Source organism: Martes martes (assembly GCF_963455335.1).
Source record: "Martes martes genome assembly, chromosome: 5".
Classification (NCBI taxonomy): domain Eukaryota; kingdom Metazoa; phylum Chordata; class Mammalia; order Carnivora; family Mustelidae; genus Martes; species Martes martes.
In genome coordinates, this window is record NC_137892.1 from 93,571,543 (window position 1) to 93,591,358 (window position 19,816).

Sequence of the window (19,816 nt, forward strand, 5' to 3'; positions counted from 1 at the left end):
TAAAAAAAAAAAAAAGTAATGCTGAACCTTCTCAAAGATCTATTATGTAGTCATGGTTAGGAAATCTCTTGGCAACAGTGAAATATTTATCATTTGTTAAGCAAAACAAAACAAACAAGGTGCTAAATGAAAATTATGTTATGACTCTACCTATGGGAAACAAAGGAGAAAGACAAGAGGGTAATGGATTATGATTGTCTCTCAGCTCATGGCACAGAGGCTCCTCCAGTCACCATGCTTAGTTTGGAACGTGGGTCCCCCTACTGGAAGCTGCATGACCCAGAGCAAGTTATTTGGGACCTCATTTATTACTTCTATAAAACAAGGATATTTAATATTAGTATCAATCTCAGAGCTACTGTACCAATAAATAAAATGGTAGGTAAAGAACTTAAAATAGTAGGAACACACACAGTTAGACTCAAGTGTTCGTTATTGTTATAAAAGATGGAATCACTGTAAGTTTTTCTTATAAGTACACACACACATACATGTAAAGGTTCAAATCCCAGCTTCATCAGCTTACTGTGTATGTAACCTGGGCAAGTTACTCAGCCTCTCTTCATGCCTCAGTCTGCTCATTTGTAAAGTGAAAAAAATACTAGTAACTTTCTGAACCACCGTCACTTCCACCAGTGAGCACCCCAGCCATAGCTGTTCACAACTTAAAGTTGTAAACTCCTGCCCAACATAACATTCAGACAAGGTGACTCAACTAAGATTCTATTTCCATAGAATTTAGGGTGTGTGATAAAATGAACTGCTCTATCTGAAACACTGGAAACAATCACTACAAAGGTTACTTGTCATTATGTGGTCAGATGTCTTATATCTGCATTTAAGGGATCTTTTAGAAACAGCTTTTAAAAAAAGTTGGTAAAATTACACATTGTCTCTTTTCTACCTGTGTCCTAAGCTAGACTAGAATCAACTTGCAGGCAAGAACAGTGTTACATATTTCTTTTGGCTCTGACAAACTAGCACAGTGCCAAGAACGTTTTAAGGTTGAATCAGTGCATGCTGGTTAGGTAATGACTAAAATTTGAGTTATGCTTTAGCCTAGAACTGTTAATAAATACGCTTTAGTTTAATGATAATATTTACTTTCTCCTAACATCTGCCCTATCCAGAAATTACTTAAACCACTTCAAATTCTTCGGTGAAATTAGAGATCATAAACACCAAAGTACTTGACTCTTTTATTTTCCCATCAGTTACTTACAAGATCACACTTATCAATTCTAGTTCTTCTTCCACAACAGAACATTTTCCTGCTTAAAGGCTCTGAGAGAAAAACTGCAAATGAACGGAAACCAACCTTCTTAGACATAAAGACTTTTTAGCAATCAAGACTTTTCTAGAACTATACTATGAAAAGTCCTATTTCCTCCTCCTATGAAGCCAGCTATCATTCTACCCACTATTCCACCTGAACACAGTTCCCATTTGAAACTGGATTACCCCCTTAAAATATTGGATTAGTAAAAACAAGAATGGTGACTTCTGTTGAATTTGCATTTGTTTTTTGTAGTACTAATTAAAACACCAATTTTTAACACATTCAACAGTTCAACAAATGCATGATTCTTTTAATCGGACTAAAGCTGTAAACCTATACTTCACTGGAGAATATTTAAGGAAGTGCAGCATTAATTTCTGAAATTTCTTGTCCTGACGTCTCCTTTCAGTCCGTTGCTATTCAGCATGTTCCTGCTCCTGTCCTGGAATTAGCCACCGAATGCTCTCAGTTCGAATGGTAGCGTACATAATAAAACTAATCAAAAAGAATAAGGAAAATACAAGCAGCCAGTCCACACTTTTTATCAAAGTGCTGGGAAGAGGGCCTATTTGGTCAGCTTGAGTTACCACCACATTTTTCTTGGCTTCTATACCTGAAAGAGAAATCAGCTGTTTCAAATCAGAGAGAAAACATACCCGCTAAAGATCTTTCTGAAGTATTCTGCATGGTATGCAAAAAGATATGCAGTCTTAAAATAAACACCACACAAGTATATCTGGGATGGGTTTCATTTGCCTGTTAGTGTAATTTGTAACTTGCCTTTCTCCCACCACATCAAAGGAACAGGAACCCATTCAGCTGTTCAAACCTAAACACTAGAATTTCTGTGAACTCCTCAGAAGGGTCTTTGGGCATGGTGAGAGTTGTCTTTTGTTCTCTTTGAGATCAAAATTCAATAAGCAACTGGTAAAGCTACTCTCAGGAGTCTACAGAATGTTTTCACAGGTGAAGGAATGCTAAATTCAAAATGCTTTTAAATAATTCACTGAAAAAATTGTTAGGACTAACCACCACTGATACCAGAGATTACCAAAGATGCTGTGACTCCTCAATTTCTTTTAGGTTCTAGGTTTTCTTAGAATGCTGAGCAAAATGGCTCCCTCTCTCCATTTCAACCTGATTGACAATCATGGGTCTGGTACTATAATACTTGAATAGTTAATTAACTGGTAACAACCCTTTTACTCCTATGAGGTAACTCAGTTCTATGTTCTTTACTGTGAGATATAAGTACTTAGATGCAACTTAATACATATGGAAGGTATGTTATAACTCATTTTGATTTCCAGTGAATATACTTCAGGAAGAAGTAGGGTGCTCATAATTAAGGCATTAAAGCTTTTGTGGAGCAAAGTTTTGCAAAGAAAGTTTCTTCAATAGTCCGTGTTCAGACTTTTACAGAATAAAAAACAAGGCCACATGTTTTGGCAAATATTAAGGAATTAAAATAGCATCTGCATATGGATGAATAAACGGAACACCACACAGCAACAAAAAGGAAGAAAATAAAACCATATGCATCAGCGTAGGTGAATCCCACAAACATAATGGTGACTGAAATGAGCCAGACACAAAGGAATCCATTATATGTGTCTCCATTAATATAAAGTTCAAAAACAGATAACATTAATCCATGGTGTTAGAAGTCAAGATGGTGGTCACCCTGGTGGGCAGGAGCAGCAGCGCTGAGGGGACGGACTGGTAATGTTCTCTCTGGGTCAGAGTCTGGTTACCCAAGGTGTTCATTTTGTGAAAATTCATCACCCAACACACCAATATAATGCACATATTTGTGTAAATATTACACTTTAGTGAAAAATGTATGTAAAAAGTTAACTACAGGTGTATGGTATGTGAATTATAGAATACTAAAGCTGGTTTTTTAAAGGTATCAATAATCATTAAAAATACCTGTTCATGTTAAACTTGCCGCTGGTTGAGAGACTTTTAACAGAACCACAGTAGTTCTCATGAAAAGAAGGTTTACACCTGAAATCCAGTCTTGATTCCTTCACTTAAGAAGAGCAGACAGGAACCCAAGAAGACATATACCTCCAGCAATAAAGTCCCTTCTACAGCATATAATTTGTACATACCTGTCTGGTTAAAAAGGAAGACTTTCAGTGTTTCCAATGTTCGGTCTGTATGATTAAATCTAGCCATTGGCTTAGCTCCTTGAAATAATAAAATGTTAGGAACAGCTACGGTGCCAAACCTGGTAGAAAGGCTATAACAGAAAGCAGTCAGTCAGACAACCTGAACTACCAGCAGGTTTCCTCACCCAGTTACCATATCAGAATGAATGGCAATAAATGAGAAAGCATCATTTTCCTGTGCCTACAGAGGTTTCTGATATCAAACTATACACTTATAGCTATTTCTGACCTTTTTCCTTATGGGTTGAGGTTGGGGGCATTCCTGTTCTGCTGAGTTGCTTTCTGTTACAACAAGGAACTACCCTTGACACAGTTATTCCACTTTTTTTTTTTCTTTTTTTTAATTAAGTAAACTCTACCCCCAATGTGGGGCTGGAACTCACCACCACAAGATCAGGGTCGCATGCTCTACTGACTGAGCCAGCCAGGTGTCCCCTAGTTATTCTGCTATTTAAGTTGCAAACTGCCAAAAGAGATCAGACCAGAAAATTCTAATTCATGGACAAAACAAACTGTGTCAATTAACTTGACAGAAGAAATTTCAAACTCTCCAGAATGCCCATCTCCATCCCTCATACAAGATTCAACTAAGGTTAAGCAATTAGTTTGGTAAGTCGGCACATGGGAATCTGCGGTCTAGCAGACACACCAGGAAGTTCACAACTGGGGCAGGATGTAACAGGATCTGAGTGGGACTGGTTCACCTTTACATAATACAAAGTCATGGTATAAGCTCTGGAGTCAAAACACATGGGTTCAAGTCTCAGGTCTGTCACCTACCCAGCTGTGTGAGCTTCGGGCAGACTATCTAACCTCTTTAAACCTCAGTTTCTCCTGTTAGTAAAATGGTAGTACTGGATAATCGGGATTTTTTTCTTTTGTAAACGTGCTGTCACTGAAATACTAACACAGGAGGCAAACACGTGTCGCAGGCCAAATAACAAGGACAAGTATCCTCTACTCTCCATGATTAAGACACCATAGGAGGCACTGAGAAGGACTCATGGAGAAGACCAAATGAAGCAGATGATAAAAGCCCGCAGGGAATGGAACCCCAAACCCAGAGTACTAAGCTGGTGCTGGGACCCAGCCTGGCAGGCTTGGGGCAGGGGAATGCCCAACGTCTGACACTAACCTAGACCGTCCTTTCCATCAGTTGCTCCCTTGGGCCAGGCCACACAGATATTTCTCTGAAGCCCTTGTGAGAATTACTAATTTGCTGTGATTCTTTCGCCCTAAAAAAGTTTAGGTAAATATTAGCAGTTACATTATCCACACTGAAGATCAATAGAGTGCAAAGTTTTACTCAAAATATTTACTCAAGGGACACCTGGGTGGCTCAGTGGGTTAAGCATTCAACTCTTGGTGTCAGCTCAGGTTGTGATCTTAGATTCATAGGATTAAGCCCCACATCGGGCTCTGCAAGGAGTCTGCTTCTGTCCCTCTCTCTCCCCCTCTCCCTGTTCACTCAGTCCCTCCCTCCCTCCCTCTCTCTCAAATCAAGAAATAAATAAATCTTTAAAAAAAATTTTTTTACTCAAAAAAGTTTAACCAACTTCATTTTTACCAACTTGACCATCTTCCAGACTTCCCAAACTGATTCCCACACAACCTCCTGCGCCCTGCTAAAGGGCATGTGATGTAGAGGAGGAGGGTCACACTTTATAACCCAGGCACAGTCACAGCACTGGGGGGGGAATACAGAACATGTGAACATAGCTCTTTATAATGCAGCTCACTCAACATCTAAAAAAGACAAGAGCCCACTGAATAATAGAAAACAAAAGTAAATGTCATTTTAAGTGCCTAAATTAATTCATTAATTGATTCACTGTGCACTAAGGAACATACATGCAAGAATAAGTGTAAACTAAAGGAGAGAAGAAAGGGGGAAGGGAAAGAAAGAAATCCTGAGCAGACATACAACAGGGTGCTGAGTCGGGGCTGCCAGGGGTAGAAACCTAAACCGTGGGTGAGTCTCAGGAGAGTCCCACTTGTGATATTAATTTTGCTAATTTAGGCTGGCCAACACCCTGAAGAGTCCTCTGGCCCCTCCGCTGCCATCAGGTGGAGCCACCTTTAAATTCCACCCTGCAAACTGGTGCAGACCCTATGGAAAACAGTGTGGAGCTTCCTCAGAACATTAAAAATAGAACTACCCTAGGATCCAGCAATTGCACTACTAGGTATTTATCCAAAGGATACAAACATAATAATTCAAAGGGGCACCTGCACCCCAGTGTTTATAGCAGCAGTGTCCACAATAGCCATAATATGGAAAGAGCCCAGATGTGCATCAACAGATGAATGGATGAAGATACATACACACACAACAGAATATTACCAGCCATCAGTAAGAATGAAATCTCACCATGTGCAGTGACATGGATGGAACCAGAGAGTATTACGCCAAGTCAGCCAGAGAAAGACAGATACCACATGATTTCAGTCATACATGGAATTTAAGAAACAAAACAGATGAACATAGGGGAAGGGAAGGAAAAACAAAATAAGATAAAAACAGAGAGGGAGGCAAACCTCATAAAAAAAGAAACTCGTAACTCTGGGAATCTAACTGAGGGTTGCTGGAGGGAAGGTGGGTGAGGAGACCAGGTAACTGGGTGGTGGGTATGAAGGAGGGCATGTCATGGAATGAGCACTGGGCATTACATGCAACTGATGAATCACTAAACTCTACCCCTGAAACTAATAATACACTATATGTTAACTAAATTGAACTTAAATTTTAAAAAAATTATTAACTCCGTCATAACAACTCATTTATTTATATAATACAACCTAGGGCTAGTTACTTACTTCTGTGCAAAATGGGGGGAAAGTTATAGTACGTAACCACTCCCCCTGTTCTGAGGACAAAATGACATACAAAATGAAAAGTGCTTTCCCCAAAGCTAGAACCTGGTAAGCCCTCAGTAAACAATAGATATGATTAACATAAAAATAGGTTAGATGGATAGATAGATGACTGACAGATAAATGCCACTGTGCAGAGAATAGTCCCTCCTCTTCAGGGGCCTCCGGAAAGTGAGGCCTCAGCTCCCTGAGGAACGTGACCACCCTCACCATTCACCCTTGTCTATCCCTCTCGCTAGACCAGCTTCCATGCTCACACCTACCTCCTCAGCTTCAAACTTAACTGATGACAACCTCCATATAACTGCAAGCATCAGCCAGGAGGGTGACACGTAAGCTCTACTCAGGGAACATACCTGCTGTGCTGAGATGCATCCAGTGCCAAAAAATGAAGAGCTGGAAATGCCCGGGGCAGAGAATTAAAATGAGGGGCCAAACTGGCAGAAAATCGGCACCACGGGGTGTAAAACAGAACTAGCGTGCAGTCACTACCATTTGGGTTTAGAAAATCCATAAGGTCCTGTAGTAAAAGAAACAAGTGTGAAAGTCAGCAGAAAGTGTTCACGTACATTCCTCTGGAAGAATGCCCAAGAAACTGGAAACACTGCTGCCTCCAAGGAGAGGAGGCAGGAACATGGACTGGAGAGAGTCTGTAGGTATCCCCTTAATAGCCTTTTGGGTTTTGAACCATAGGAATACATGAATCAGCAGAAAAGTATTATCAAATAACAAATCATAAACTTTCCTATAAACTTCCTTGATAGTACTATAGAGCAATTTTATTATTTTTCATAATCCATCAATTCAAAGTCGGTACTAAGTACCGACAAGGCACAGGCCTCTCACACACTCTAATGGCATTATTAAAGCACTGAGATCTCAGGCCCCAATCATCAACCAGCAGATCCCAATCCGCAAAGCAGTTGAATCAGTGTATTCGGCCAAAGGCTAGTTCAATTCAAGGGTGCACCCTCCCTGCCACCACCCTACTCACACTGCTGAAACAGCTCTCTCCTGGTCAAGTGTGTGACACCCTAGAAACAGTCCTGCAGAGCTAAGGCACAGGGTTCACCGGGCGCTGAGGGGATGGTGTGAGGCCAGTGCTGACCACTGCACGTGGAGGGGCTACGGATGCTCAGCGTACCACATACCCTCATTTAAAATAAGCAGTCACAGTGTGCAGAGCTAGGATTTCTTCCCGTATTACATAAGCAGCCTGAACTCATCCTGCTACCTAGGTTAACAATCCCACAGAAACGGTCATTATCCCAGTATTCTCTTCAGAATTATCCTTTATCCAATGGACTGGTAAAGCATGGCTGGGTTGGGGACAACTGTCTCAGCTCTCACTCCAGAGAAAACACTGGAGTCAAGCTCTTTGAAGGAAAGAAATTTTTCATTAATATAAAATGCTCCCCAGGGGTATCACCACTCTAAACAATGCTAAATCACAATCTTAGTAATTCAGATTTTTTTTTAACTTGCCTCTGTAATAAATACCTCATTTGGAAGAAGAAAAATGCTAGGAATTCTGATCCCAAGTGCCTATCTGTTCACTGGGATTTTTTTTTTGTAAAGATTTATTTATTTACTTGCAAGAGAGTGAGAGAGAGGGCATGAGAGTGGGGAGGAACAGAGGAAGAGAATCTCAAGCAGACATTGTGCTGAGTGGGGAGCCCAATGTGGAGCTCCATCTCACGACCCCGAGATCACAACCTCAACCTAAACTGAGAGTCACACTTAACCAACTGAGCCACTGTTGGTGCCTCTGTCCACTGGGATTTTCATCATGAGGCCTGGTGGAGAGAGGTCCCCAAGGGTCAACCCATCTAAAAAGCATAACTGACACTAGTTCTATCACCTCCTCTCCCTATGAACATCATTGAGAGCCAAATGAATTTTCAGTGATGCACCCATTAGATGCTGTCCCACCTATAAAATGATAAAAATTCTGACCCAGCAGCTGAAAGTCTCTAAAATCAATAGCGGAAAAGGAGAAAAGCGCTAAACCATTCTTTCTTACCTGTGACATATTTAAAATTTTCAGAGTGAAGTTTTCTAATCCCGTCACATTTCTCTCCTCGCAGTTCACCTTGGGGGATTTCAGACTTTCCGTGTTATTGGAGTCCTCAGGTGGGGCCGGGTCGGACTCGGCCACTTCAGGCTCTGAGTAATACTCCTCCTCCCTGTCCTGGAAGCCGGGTCCCACGCCATCCAGAGAGAAGATGTGCTCCCGGAGACTGCACCGCGAGTCCTCCTCCCCTCGGGCCCCACAGGTGCCGCCGCTGGGCTCGGGACTCAGCTTGTCCTCAGTCTCCCCGGGGATTACAGACAGCATCACCACATGGTCGCCGTCAGCGTCCAGCCCCAGCACAGAGCCAGCCTCTCCTGCGGACATGTCCTGGCCTGCAGGGCCTCGAGGGGGCTCCTCCTCACTGGCCAACACAGCTCCCGCCTGCACGGAGGGAGCACGCTGCTCCTCCAACTGCAAGTGACCGCTGTCCTCTGCAACTGAAACATGACAGCATGGGCCCATTCATAAGTCCCTTCAAAGTCCATGATCCCCCCAGAATTACAGTTCTCCTCAAATAAGAGATTCTCCCCAGCAGAGAAAAGAGGTAACCTTCCCATGAAACTATCAGAGGGCTATCCACCATTCTCCAGATAATGAAGAAGGTCACCAGGAGGTACCAGATTAATGAATGTCATATACAAAGTGGACAAATACAGACCTTCATGTGATACCTGCGGCTTGCTGTGCGGATTATAAGCAAAAACACTCCAGTGCAGATATCCAATGAGGAAATCCAATGAGGAAAATATAACACAAACACCTTAACAAGTTCATTTGTTTGATGAGACTATCCAACAAAAAAATGCTGCCTTTATAGAAGATTCTACTCTAGCGATGCATCCTTGCATACATTATAACAGCTCTTAGCCTGGCAGGACAAGGGCTACCATCCTCACTTAGCAGAGGACCAAGCTGAGGCAGAGAGAGGCAGTGTAACGCCCAACAGCACACAAGCTAATAAGCAGCAGAGCCAGGTCTCTGAGTGAAGTCTTCTGGCTGCTGTGCCAGAGCGGGCCTTACCCTCCCCTATGATACCTCGGGGGCTGCTGTGTCTCGCGGCCTGAGAACAATGCTCCAGCCATACAGCAGCTCCTGCCTGCCGTGCCTCCCTAGCCAGACAGAGCCTACTCTCCTGTCTGCTGCCCTTGGGAGCGCCAGGAGGTGCAGCCCTCAGGGCCAGGGCCACAGCAGGGCGAAGGAGGACCTTCTTCCCACTGTGGAGCCACAAGATAGAACTTGGGCAAAATGCTCAGGTAAGGGAAGAGTCTGGGGAAGTCTCATTCAACCACTGAGCAATCTCCACTCACCCCTGCAACAGGGACTCCTGCCCTCCAACTCCCATTAACTCAACAAGAGCTGCCAGACTCACTGCCAAGCACTGACCAGGGGGGAACCAATGAGCCCAGCTGTACTCAGACAAGCTCACCATGTGGCTGGGAAACCACCACCCATGCAATGGGCTCTGCCAAGCCAACAGCATGTCATCAAAGTGTAAATAACCAACTGGCTTTAAAGTTGGGGAAGCTTCCTAAGGTATGCACACTTGTACAGGTCTCAGAGAATATCCCCAAGATATTTGCAGATTCATTCAGCAATTCAAAAACCTTGTCTGAGAATTCTGCTCTGGCTAAGCTGGAGTAAGAGGGACCAGATTCACCCTCCCTAGTGAAACAACCCAAAAAAGGCCAAAAATGTGAACCGGTTTCAGGAGACTAGTTAGCAGGCAACGAAACAGGAAGAGGAGAGTCCTGCAAGTGTTCCAGTTTACCACCAGAGGGAATGCCTGCCATGGTTCAGGGAGCAGGGGAAGGAAGCAAGCAGAGTCCAGCACTCCTCAAGTTGAGGAGATGGTACTGAGTGTTCACAGAGACCAAGAAAGCTAGAGTTCGTGAAACAGAATAGTAGAGATGGGCAAGCTCCAGAGACCTGCAGAGTGACCCCAATCAAGTACACCGGTCAGCATTTATATGTGGGTAAGCTCCCAAAGCTAGTCAAAGAACCACCCAAAAGGATCAGAGGCAACAGTACCCAACCCTCATATAGAGCTGGGAAGCGTACCTGTTCCCACCAGCTAGACTGGAAAAACTCACAGTTCCCTGAGCACTGGGGAGCGTACACAAAAGTAGTGGGGCAAAATTGATCCTACAGTAAATACAGCTCTGCTCTTGCCTAGCAAAACCTTAAAAGCAAGGAACATACCATACTCAGCTAACTTAACTGTACCCTAGAACAAAACTCGTGAATATTCAGAGGAATACTAAAATATCCAGCACTCAACAAGGTCAAATTAATGTCTGGCATCCAATCAAAAATTACCAGGCATGCCAAAAAAAGCAGGAAAATATGATCAATAATGAGAAAGGTAATTAACCAATTAAAACTGACCTACAGCTTGTAGATGTCAGAGTTAGGAGATAAGGATATTAAAACAGTAATTATAACTCTATTACATATGTTCAGAAAGTTAAACAGATATAGAGACATAAGATGTAAAAGATGCACATCAAAACACAAATCGAGGGGCGCCTGGGTGGTTCAGTGGGTTAAAGCCTCTGCCTTAGGCTCAGGTCACAATCCCAGTGTCCTGGGATCAAGCCCTGCATCAGGCTCTCTACTCAGCAGGGAGCCTGCTTCCTCTCTCTCTGCCTGTCTCTCTGCCTACTTGTGATCTCTGTCAAATAAATAAAATCTTAAAAAAAAAAAAAACACAAATTAAAACCACAGAGATCTCACCTCCTACCTCTCAGATTAGCTATTATCAAAAAGACAAGAAATAACAAGTGCTAGTGAGGACGTGGAGAGAAAAGGAAACCCTTGTACACTCTTGGAAGGAATATAAATTGGTGCAGCTATTGTGGAAAACAGTATGGAGGTTCCTCAAAAAATTAAAGCTATAGTTACCATCTGATCCAGCAATTCCACTTCTGGGCGGAACAAAAACACTAATTTGAAAAAAATATATGCACCCCATATTCACTGCAGCCTTATTTACAAAAGCCACAGAAGCAACCTAAGTGTCTACCAAAGGATGAATGAATAAAGAACATAGATCTATACACACAATATTATTATTCAGTCACAAAAAGAGGAAACCTTGCTATCTGCAACACGGATGGACCATTACGCTAAGTGAGGTAAATCTCAGAAAGACTAATACCATATGCTCTCACTTACATGTGGAATCTTTATAAATAAATAAATAAATAAATAGCTCATAGATCCAGAGAACAGACTGGTGGTCGCCAGAGGTGATGGTGGGGGGAGGGGATGAAATGGGTAAAGATGGTCAGAAAGTACAAATTTCCAGCTACAAAGTAAGTCATGGCAATGTAAAGTACAGTATGGTGACTCTAGTTAGTGATACTGTCTTGCATATTTGAAAGTTGCTAAGAGTAAACCTTAGAAGTTCTCATCACAAGGAAAAAAATGTAACTATGCATGGTGTCAGATGTTAACTAGACTTACTGTGGTGATCATTGTGCAATTATACACAAATAATAAATCATTATGTTGTACACCTGAAACTAATATAATGTTATGTGTCAATTATAATATGATTTTTCAAAAAGACCCAGATTGTACTCTGGCAACGAAAACTATAATGTTTGAAATGAAAACTACACTGCGTGGAATTAACAGCAGATTAGGCAATGCAGAAGAAAAGATAGACTAGTGAATTTGAAGGATAGCAACCAAGTTTGAATTTGAAAGCACAGCAACAGAACTTATCCAAAATCAAACACACAATGAAAACAAGAATCCAAAGAAATTAAGAGAATCAGTGAGCTGTGGGATAGTTTCAAGTGGCCTAACATACAGATCATGAGAATACCCAGAAGGCAGAGTGGGGAGGTTAGTGTGGACAGAAAAAGTATATGAATTAATAATAACTAAAAACTGCACATACTTGATGAAAATCATAAATCTATAGATCTAAGAAGTTCAGCAAACCCCAAGCTCAATGAACTACACCAAGATATTATCATAATCAAATCGCTCAAAATCAGTGACAAAAACAAAAATCTTAAAAGCAGCCAGAGAAAAAAGATATACTGCGTACAGAGGAAGAAAGATAAAGATTACAGCAGGTTCCTTGATGAAAACAATGCAAGCAAGATAAGTAGCAACTTCAGGGGCACCTGGGTGGCTCAGTGGGTTAAAGCCTCTGCCTTTGGCTCGGGTCATGATCCCAGGGTCCTGGGATCGAGCCCCACATCTGGCTCTCTGCTCAGCAGGGAGCCTGCTTCCCCCTTCTCTCTCTGCCTGCCTGTCTGCCTACTTGTGATCTCTGTCTGTCAAATAAATAAATAAAATATTTTTAAATGAAAAAAAAAAAAAAGATAAGTAGGAACTTTAAAGTACTGAATGGAAAAAATCTATAAACCTAAAATTCTATACCCAGGAAAAATACCTTTCAAAAATGAAGGGAAGGGGCACCTGGGTGGCCCAGATGGTTAAGTGTCTGCCTTTGGCTCAGTCCCACATGGGGCTCCCTGCTCAGCAGGGAGTCTGCTTCTCCCTCTCCCTCTGCCCTCCACCCTGCTCATGCTCTGTCTCTCTCTCAAAAAAATAAATAAAATCTTTTAAAAAAAGAAAAAAAAAAAGAAGGGAAAACAAATACCTTTTCAGAAACATTAAAATCTAAAAGTCTTCATCACCAACAAACACCCAGAACAAGAATCTCAAAGGAATTCTTTCAGGCCAAAGAAAAATGATACTGGATGGAAATATGGATCCACACAGAAGAATGGTGAGCACAAGAAACAGTAAGGACACTGATAAACAGACACAGTTTTTCTGAAAATGTAGCTAGGAAGGGGACAAGAAAGCCAGGGTAGGTGATAAGGGGCCAAAGGAGGTTTCTGTTTCAGCTTTTAGAACAGAGAAGTTTAAGGATATATCAAATTGATGGGAAAGGTGAGGAAGGCAAGAACAGTAGAGGTTAGACAGAGCAGAGTATATGGCTTCAGCAGGAGGGGGGGCCTTGACAAAAGAAAGTCAAGCTCTTGTATGACTGTGACTGTGACTCAGAGAAGGCTCTGGGTGCCTTTGCAGGAAACCCTGCCAATTTGGTGGCGGTGGGATCACAATGACAGTCTTTCTGTAGCCTTTGGTTGATGAGCATGTACCGCTTATATAATCAGAAGAAAAACATGTTTGCTGGGGCGGCCACAAAACAGAGGAGGAAAAGAAGCCAGAAAGGTTACAGGTCTGGAAAACAAAGGGTGCCAGGTATAGCAGCCAACACTCCTCCCAAATGCCCCAGCTCCACAGACATCTGCTCTCTCTGAACCTAACCAACATCTTAGGTCTCATAAGTACATAGAAAATGCCAAGATCCACCTCAGGAGAAAAAAAAAAAAAAATCAGGGCAGAAATTAGAACCTGGCTCTATCTGATCACCCTCACAAAAATGGATAGATATCCCCTGCAAAAAATCAAAAGGGAGTCTGAGTGATGCACACACAGAGCTGGTATTTTCAGTTCAGGAGGGTTATTTTTCGCTCCTGTAAAAGAGTTAAGTAGACAGTACACATTAGGCACCATAATATTCTTATGCCCTCAGGTACCAGTGTTTTCACTTGAGTATTGGGAAGAGAGGAAACTGAATTATTCCACACCAAAACAGAAATGACATACCATGTGAGAGCTGCTGAACCCTTGCAGCGTCACGTGCCTTTTAAAAGAGAATGCTTAACCTCAACACACTGACTGCGTGTGAGCCACGAAAAAATGAAAATCACTGCATCACTGGCAGCAAGAAAGATATCTGGTGGGCACCTGGGTGGCTCAGTGGGTTAAGCCTCTGCCTTCAGCTCAGGTCATGGTCTCAGCATCCTGGGATGGAGCCCCACATCGGGCTCTCTGCTCAGCGGGGAGCCTGCTTTCCCCTCTCTCTGCCTGCCTCTCTGCCTACTTGTGATCTCTCTCTGTCAAATAAATAAATAAATCTTAAAAAAAAAAAAAAAAGTGGGGGGGGGGCGCCCTGGGTGGCTTAGTGGGTTAAAGCCTCTGCCTTCAGCTTGGGTCATGATCTCAGGGTCCTGGGATCAAGCCCCACATTGGGCTCTCTGCTCAGCAAGGAGCCTGCTTCCCCCTCTCTCTCTCTCTGCCCGCCTCTCTGCCTCCTTGTGTTCTCTGTCAAATTTAAAAAAAAAAAAAAAAATCTTTAAAAAAAAAAAGAAAGAAAGATATCTGGAGAACAAGGGTGGGGGCACGGAGCCCACGCTGCCAGGGAGCCCTAGCCTAGGTCAGATCCTTCACACCCTTCCAGTTTTGCTCAGAAGGCTCTCTACCAGCCACAGGTTTTTCACAATGGCTTCTGTGGCAGCAATACCAGGCCCCTCATGGTGTGGCCTCTGTCCACACTCTGAACGAGTTCACCAGACATCTTGGTACCTGAACACTCGCAATCTCTTACACCTACCTCAGTGTTGTCCCGAGGGCTGGTTCTCTACCAGGGAAGCCCTCCACGGGCTCTCCTGCTGGCTAATCTGAATCATCTTTCAGATCTTACCTTAAACTTCACTTTTGCAAGGTGAATTTCAAGGTGAACTTCACCCTCCCTGACCCTTAGACCAGAGGGGTCTCCCATCACAGCATCCAATAATACCCTGGGACTCTCACTGAAGCATTTTCCACTGTTGGAATTTACTTAATTATTTGTAGTCATTTAATGTCTATCCTCCCCAGCAGATAGGAGGGCGGACCTGTTTCTCTGTCTGGCTCACCACTGTACCTCAAGCGTTCAGCAGAGCATATGACATGGGATGTATGCTCAGTAAAAATCTGCTAGTTGACAGCCTAGGGAAGACGGGCATGGGGGTGCTGAAGCCAAGAGGTGGTTCCTGTGCTTTGACACCTGGACAGCACTGCTACCTCCAGTTGCTCATCTCCCAGTAGTGTCCACTACAGGCCCCAAAGCCTTAGATTTCCAGCCACCCTAAAAAGGACCCAGGTGGTGAAAGTCCCTCTGTCCTCACCCCATTCAAGGCCACACCATGACAACCAATGGCCCACCCTATGGCTGGTGTTATCCTCAGGTCTGCATGCACGTGGCCCAGACTGCTGGGGGAGGGGGGAGTGCTCACATCACACTGACTACAAGTTGGTCCCCCGAATCAACAAGATTCTGCCTGGAAACAGAGCACACTCAAAGTGGGCAATGTGAGAAGATATTAGTAAAGGGGCCACCAACATGTGGGCTGGATGTCAGAGAAACCAAGAGCAATGGTAAGGCACTTCAGGGCCAGTAACAGCACAGAGGGAGCCAGTTAACCACTCACAGACCTTAAAGAGTTCAGAAGCAGGGGTGCCTGGGTGGCTCAGTCGTTAATCTGCTCTGGGCTCAGGTCATGATCCCAGGTTCCAGGGACTGAGACCCACATTAGGCTCCCTGCTCAGAGGGATGCCTGCTTCTCCCTCTCCTACTGCTTCTTCCTCTCCTACTCCTTGTGTTCCCTCTCTCACAGTGTCTTCTATCAAATAAATAAGTAAAATCTTAAAAAAAAAAAATTGTTTTTTAGAAGCCGCAACAGTCACAGAACCTTGGAACCGTGTGCTCGCCCGTCTAGAAGCTCTGACTTTCCACGGAAGGACAAAGCCAACCATGATAACCCCTAAGGGAGAAAGTTGAGAGAACCAATATCCTGACCTCATGCTCCCTTCATTCCAACCCACGGGAACCCAGAAGGCAAGACAGCCAGTTGTTAGGCCATAAGGGACAGCTAGGGCACAGCGCAGGACAGACAAGGCTAGAAAACGACCTGGGAAACAAAAGCTATCCAGCACATGCTGTCCCCTCTCTGAAGCTGGTGGTTAAGCACAGTGACAAAGAAATGTAGTACAGAGGTTTGACTGTGAAGCAGGCAGGCATGGGCTTGAATCATGGCCTCCTCAACTTCTGCCTGTTGGAGACCTTGGCAGAACACTTACTGACACTGAGTCTCGGTTTACTCATCTGTAAAACGGGAACCAAAGCAACAGCTCCTTCATAAACATCTCAAGATCAAATAAGATGATGCTCATAAAAGCACGAAGCACAGCACCTGGCACAGAACCAGTGCTTTCATCAGTGATTGTGTTACTATACTTCCCCCTTCCTCCTGCTCAGCCACCTGACGGCCCTGCCTCCTGCCTGGACGCCCCACGGGAAAGCAAAGGCCTGCCTATTTCCCTAGGGAGTGACAAGCAAGGCCGAAAGGTCTAGACATTAACAAATTGTGAGGAGTGGGGGGCCTTGGGACTGAGGATAAGGCCCTAGGAGCCCTGCCTCCAGGGTGGCTGCCTCCCGGCCTGAAGCGGCCCCAAGAGCATGCCAGGGCAAGCAGGGGGTTACGCGGGGAGTCTCCTCTATTTTTCTCATCTGTCCATCCAGGCCACCTGAGCAAGAGCAGCCTTCTTTAAAAAGGGATCCCTCGGGGCCCCTGGGTGGCTCAGTGGGTTGAAGCCTCTGTCTTCGGCTGGGGTCGTGATGCCAGGGTTCTGGGATGGAGCCCCACATCGGGCTCTCTGCTCAGCAGGGAGCCTGCTTCCTCCTCTCTCTCTTCCTGCTTCTCTGCCTATTTGTGATCTCTGTCTGTCAAATAAATAAATAAAATCTTAAAAAAAAAAAAAAAAAGGATCCCTCAAGGTGCCAAGTAAAGCGTGGGCTCTGTAGGCAGAAGGACGGGCTGTACCACGACCCGAAGGGCATATCCGACCCTGAGCTCCGCACCTCCACCTGTAACGTGGAGAGCCTCTTGCAGCCTCTCTCCTACGGCGGGTGCGAGGGCTAACTGCGGGAAGGTACAGTCCGGCCTCCTCGAAGGGGCGCCGTAAATGCCGGCTCTTCGTTACGATTTCTCTCATTCATAATAAAAGGTATGCCTCAGTAGGAGCTAGTACACGGCCACTCCCGTGACTGACGCCTGCTGCCGGGGCCTGCACGGGCTCCCCGCCACCGCGGACCACCACTCGGGGCCACACCGGCTGGAAGAGGGACGAGGCGGGGCTGGGCGCGCCGGCCGGCGCCAGGAAGGGCCGAGGGCGCGCCGCGAGACCCAGCGCAGGTCAGAGAGCGTCGTCCTAGCGGACCTCCCCCGCGCCCGGTCATTTCCCTCGCCGCCGCCTGCCGCCCCTGGCCGCGGCCCCAGCCCGCACTCACCCTCCAGGCCGCGGGCGGGAGGCCCCAGCAACCACAGCAGGACCTGCCACCAGCCGAGGAGCCGCATGGCGCGGGGCTAGAAGCTGCCGGGACCACCGACCCGGACGCAGGGTAACCGGCGCACGACGACGCGCGTCGCGCTCCCGGCCTCCCGCTCCCGGCCTCCCGGGCGCCTGGGGGGAGGGGAGCCGCGAGCGCGAGCGCAATCCCGTGCGGCCATCTTGGCAGCTGGCAGCGCCCGCTGGCGCCATCTTGAAGTCGGGCGGCCTGCCTCTGGCCTGTGGTCTCTCCCGTCTTTAGGATTCGCTGTTGTTCAGAAAGCGAGAGCCGGACACCTCGGGTCGCCTCGAACGTTCCTGAGCCCCGAGCCCTGGACGGGGTTCCAGCCCAGGCTAGCGGCCATCTATCTTCGCGCGCGAGCGGGTCTGGCTGCTGGCAGCACACACTGCGCCCGTGTGACGCTTCACTCCGGGCCCCAAAAGGCCCGGAAGCCCCCTCCTTCGAGCGCCCCGAATTTCCAGCCTTACCCCTGTTCCCCTACCTACGGTTGCCAGGTGAAATACAGGGTGCCCGGTTAAGTTTACATTTCACAGAAACCACGAATAGTTTTGTTTTTGTTTTTGTTTTTTAACATGTAACTATGTCCTGTAATTATATTTGTTGCGTCTGGTCACCCTGACCCTACCTCCTGTGAACTCAGGGCGGGCAGTTTTGGTTTGGTGGTTGGTGGATTTGCAGGGCAATCTCCTACTAGCTGGGCCTCCCCCAGCAAAAGCAGCTCGGAAAGGACCTAGAGTGTAGGAAGGCGGGGATGGGGAGGGGAGGTGTGCCCCAGAGCAGGGCTCTGCATTCCAGAGCGCGGCGGGGGCAGGGGCGGGGCGGGGCGGCGGGGGTTGCGGAGGGACCTAAGAGACAATACTCAGAGATGAAAAGAATGACTCTCCCGGTTAGCAGTTAAGGGAAGGGCCTCCTAAAATCAATAAAGCCACTTTCGAGCAGTGGGCAGGGGCTGCATCAGTGCAGAGTGCTGCTGTCAAACTTATTTGAAGAGGTTGGTAACACAAATAGATTTCAAAGGCCTTTACATCAAATCGCTTGTAGTTAAAGCAACGTGAAAAGGAATCTAGGGGTTTTTTGGCCGTATGGTGAATCCCAACTCCAACATTTATAGGGATATATGGTCAGTCAGCAAATTATGTAACTTTTCTTAAATTCAGTTTCTTCATCTATATAACGAGATGAATTTATGTGAGTTTAAGTGAGATGTAAAGTGATGAGCACAGTGCATAATGCCCAGTAAGCATATCAGAGCGTTACCCATTATTTGGATCGTACAATTCTAGTGCAGTAACCACAGTCCCCTGGTGCCCATCAAAGAGAGTTAAACCAGAAAGATGTATCATCAATCTGACCTCACTGATTATTCTTCTATTCTAAATAAACCGCCAGGGTTTTGCTATGGTAAATTCTCAGATGCCTGTGGGTCCAGGAGACAAGGAACAACATGGAGGAAACAGCCTACATTTCTAGGGTCAATCACTACAGTCATCATTTGGCTGAACTACCTCCCTTGCCCCCTACCCAGTAATAGCAAACCTTTCCTTTATTTTTTTTTTCTTTTGTTCTTTCTTTTTTTCTTTTTGTTTTTTAAGTAAAGTGTATGGAGCTTGAACTCACCAGCCTGAAATTGAGCTTCATGCTCTACCAAGTGAGCCAGCCAGCCGCCCCAAACCTTGTCTGCTCTAACTTATTCTCTCTCATACCCTTCATACCTAATTTGAAGGTGCATAAAAGCCAATAGGACAGAGGATTAAGGGGTTTAGGATTTATAAAAAGGAGAGTGATTTGATTTGTCTGGACACTCTGGAGTGGATGCTCTGTTACTACTTCTTTTTTATGTCCTTTCCCTCCCTGTGTTTGTGCTTTGGCTGTTTGTTTGGACAATACCCTTGCAGATGTTGGAATTGTTGTCTTTCCTTAAATACTGTGTATACACTCTCAAATGACAACTCGGAAATTGCTCTCAACAAGACAGAATTCACATTTGACTGTCTCACCACCAGATGGCACCTGGACTTATTTTCTTTCTTTTTTTTTTAAGATTTTATTTATTTATTTGACAGACAGAGATCACAAGTAGGCAGAGAAGCAGGCAGAGAGAGAGGAGGAAGCAGGCTCCCTGCTGAGCTGAGAGCCCCTTGTGGGGCTTGATCCCAGGACCCTGAGATCATGACCTGAGCCAAAGGCAGAGGCTTTAACCCACTGAG

General features: G+C 45.2%; 1 protein-coding gene across 1 annotated transcript; it reads right to left on the reverse strand.

Moving 5' to 3' along the window:
* Positions 1 to 1,186: 1,186 nt before the first annotated feature.
* Positions 1,187 to 17,906, reverse strand: TXNDC15 (thioredoxin domain containing 15). The gene is given in 6 exon segments (XM_080804159.1): positions 1,187 to 1,892; positions 3,397 to 3,527; positions 6,687 to 6,850; positions 8,354 to 8,841; positions 17,550 to 17,625; positions 17,627 to 17,906. Coding segments are annotated over 6 exon segments (1,230 nt in total). The 5' UTR covers positions 17,801 to 17,906; the 3' UTR covers positions 1,187 to 1,695.
* Positions 17,907 to 19,816: the final 1,910 nt, after the last annotated feature.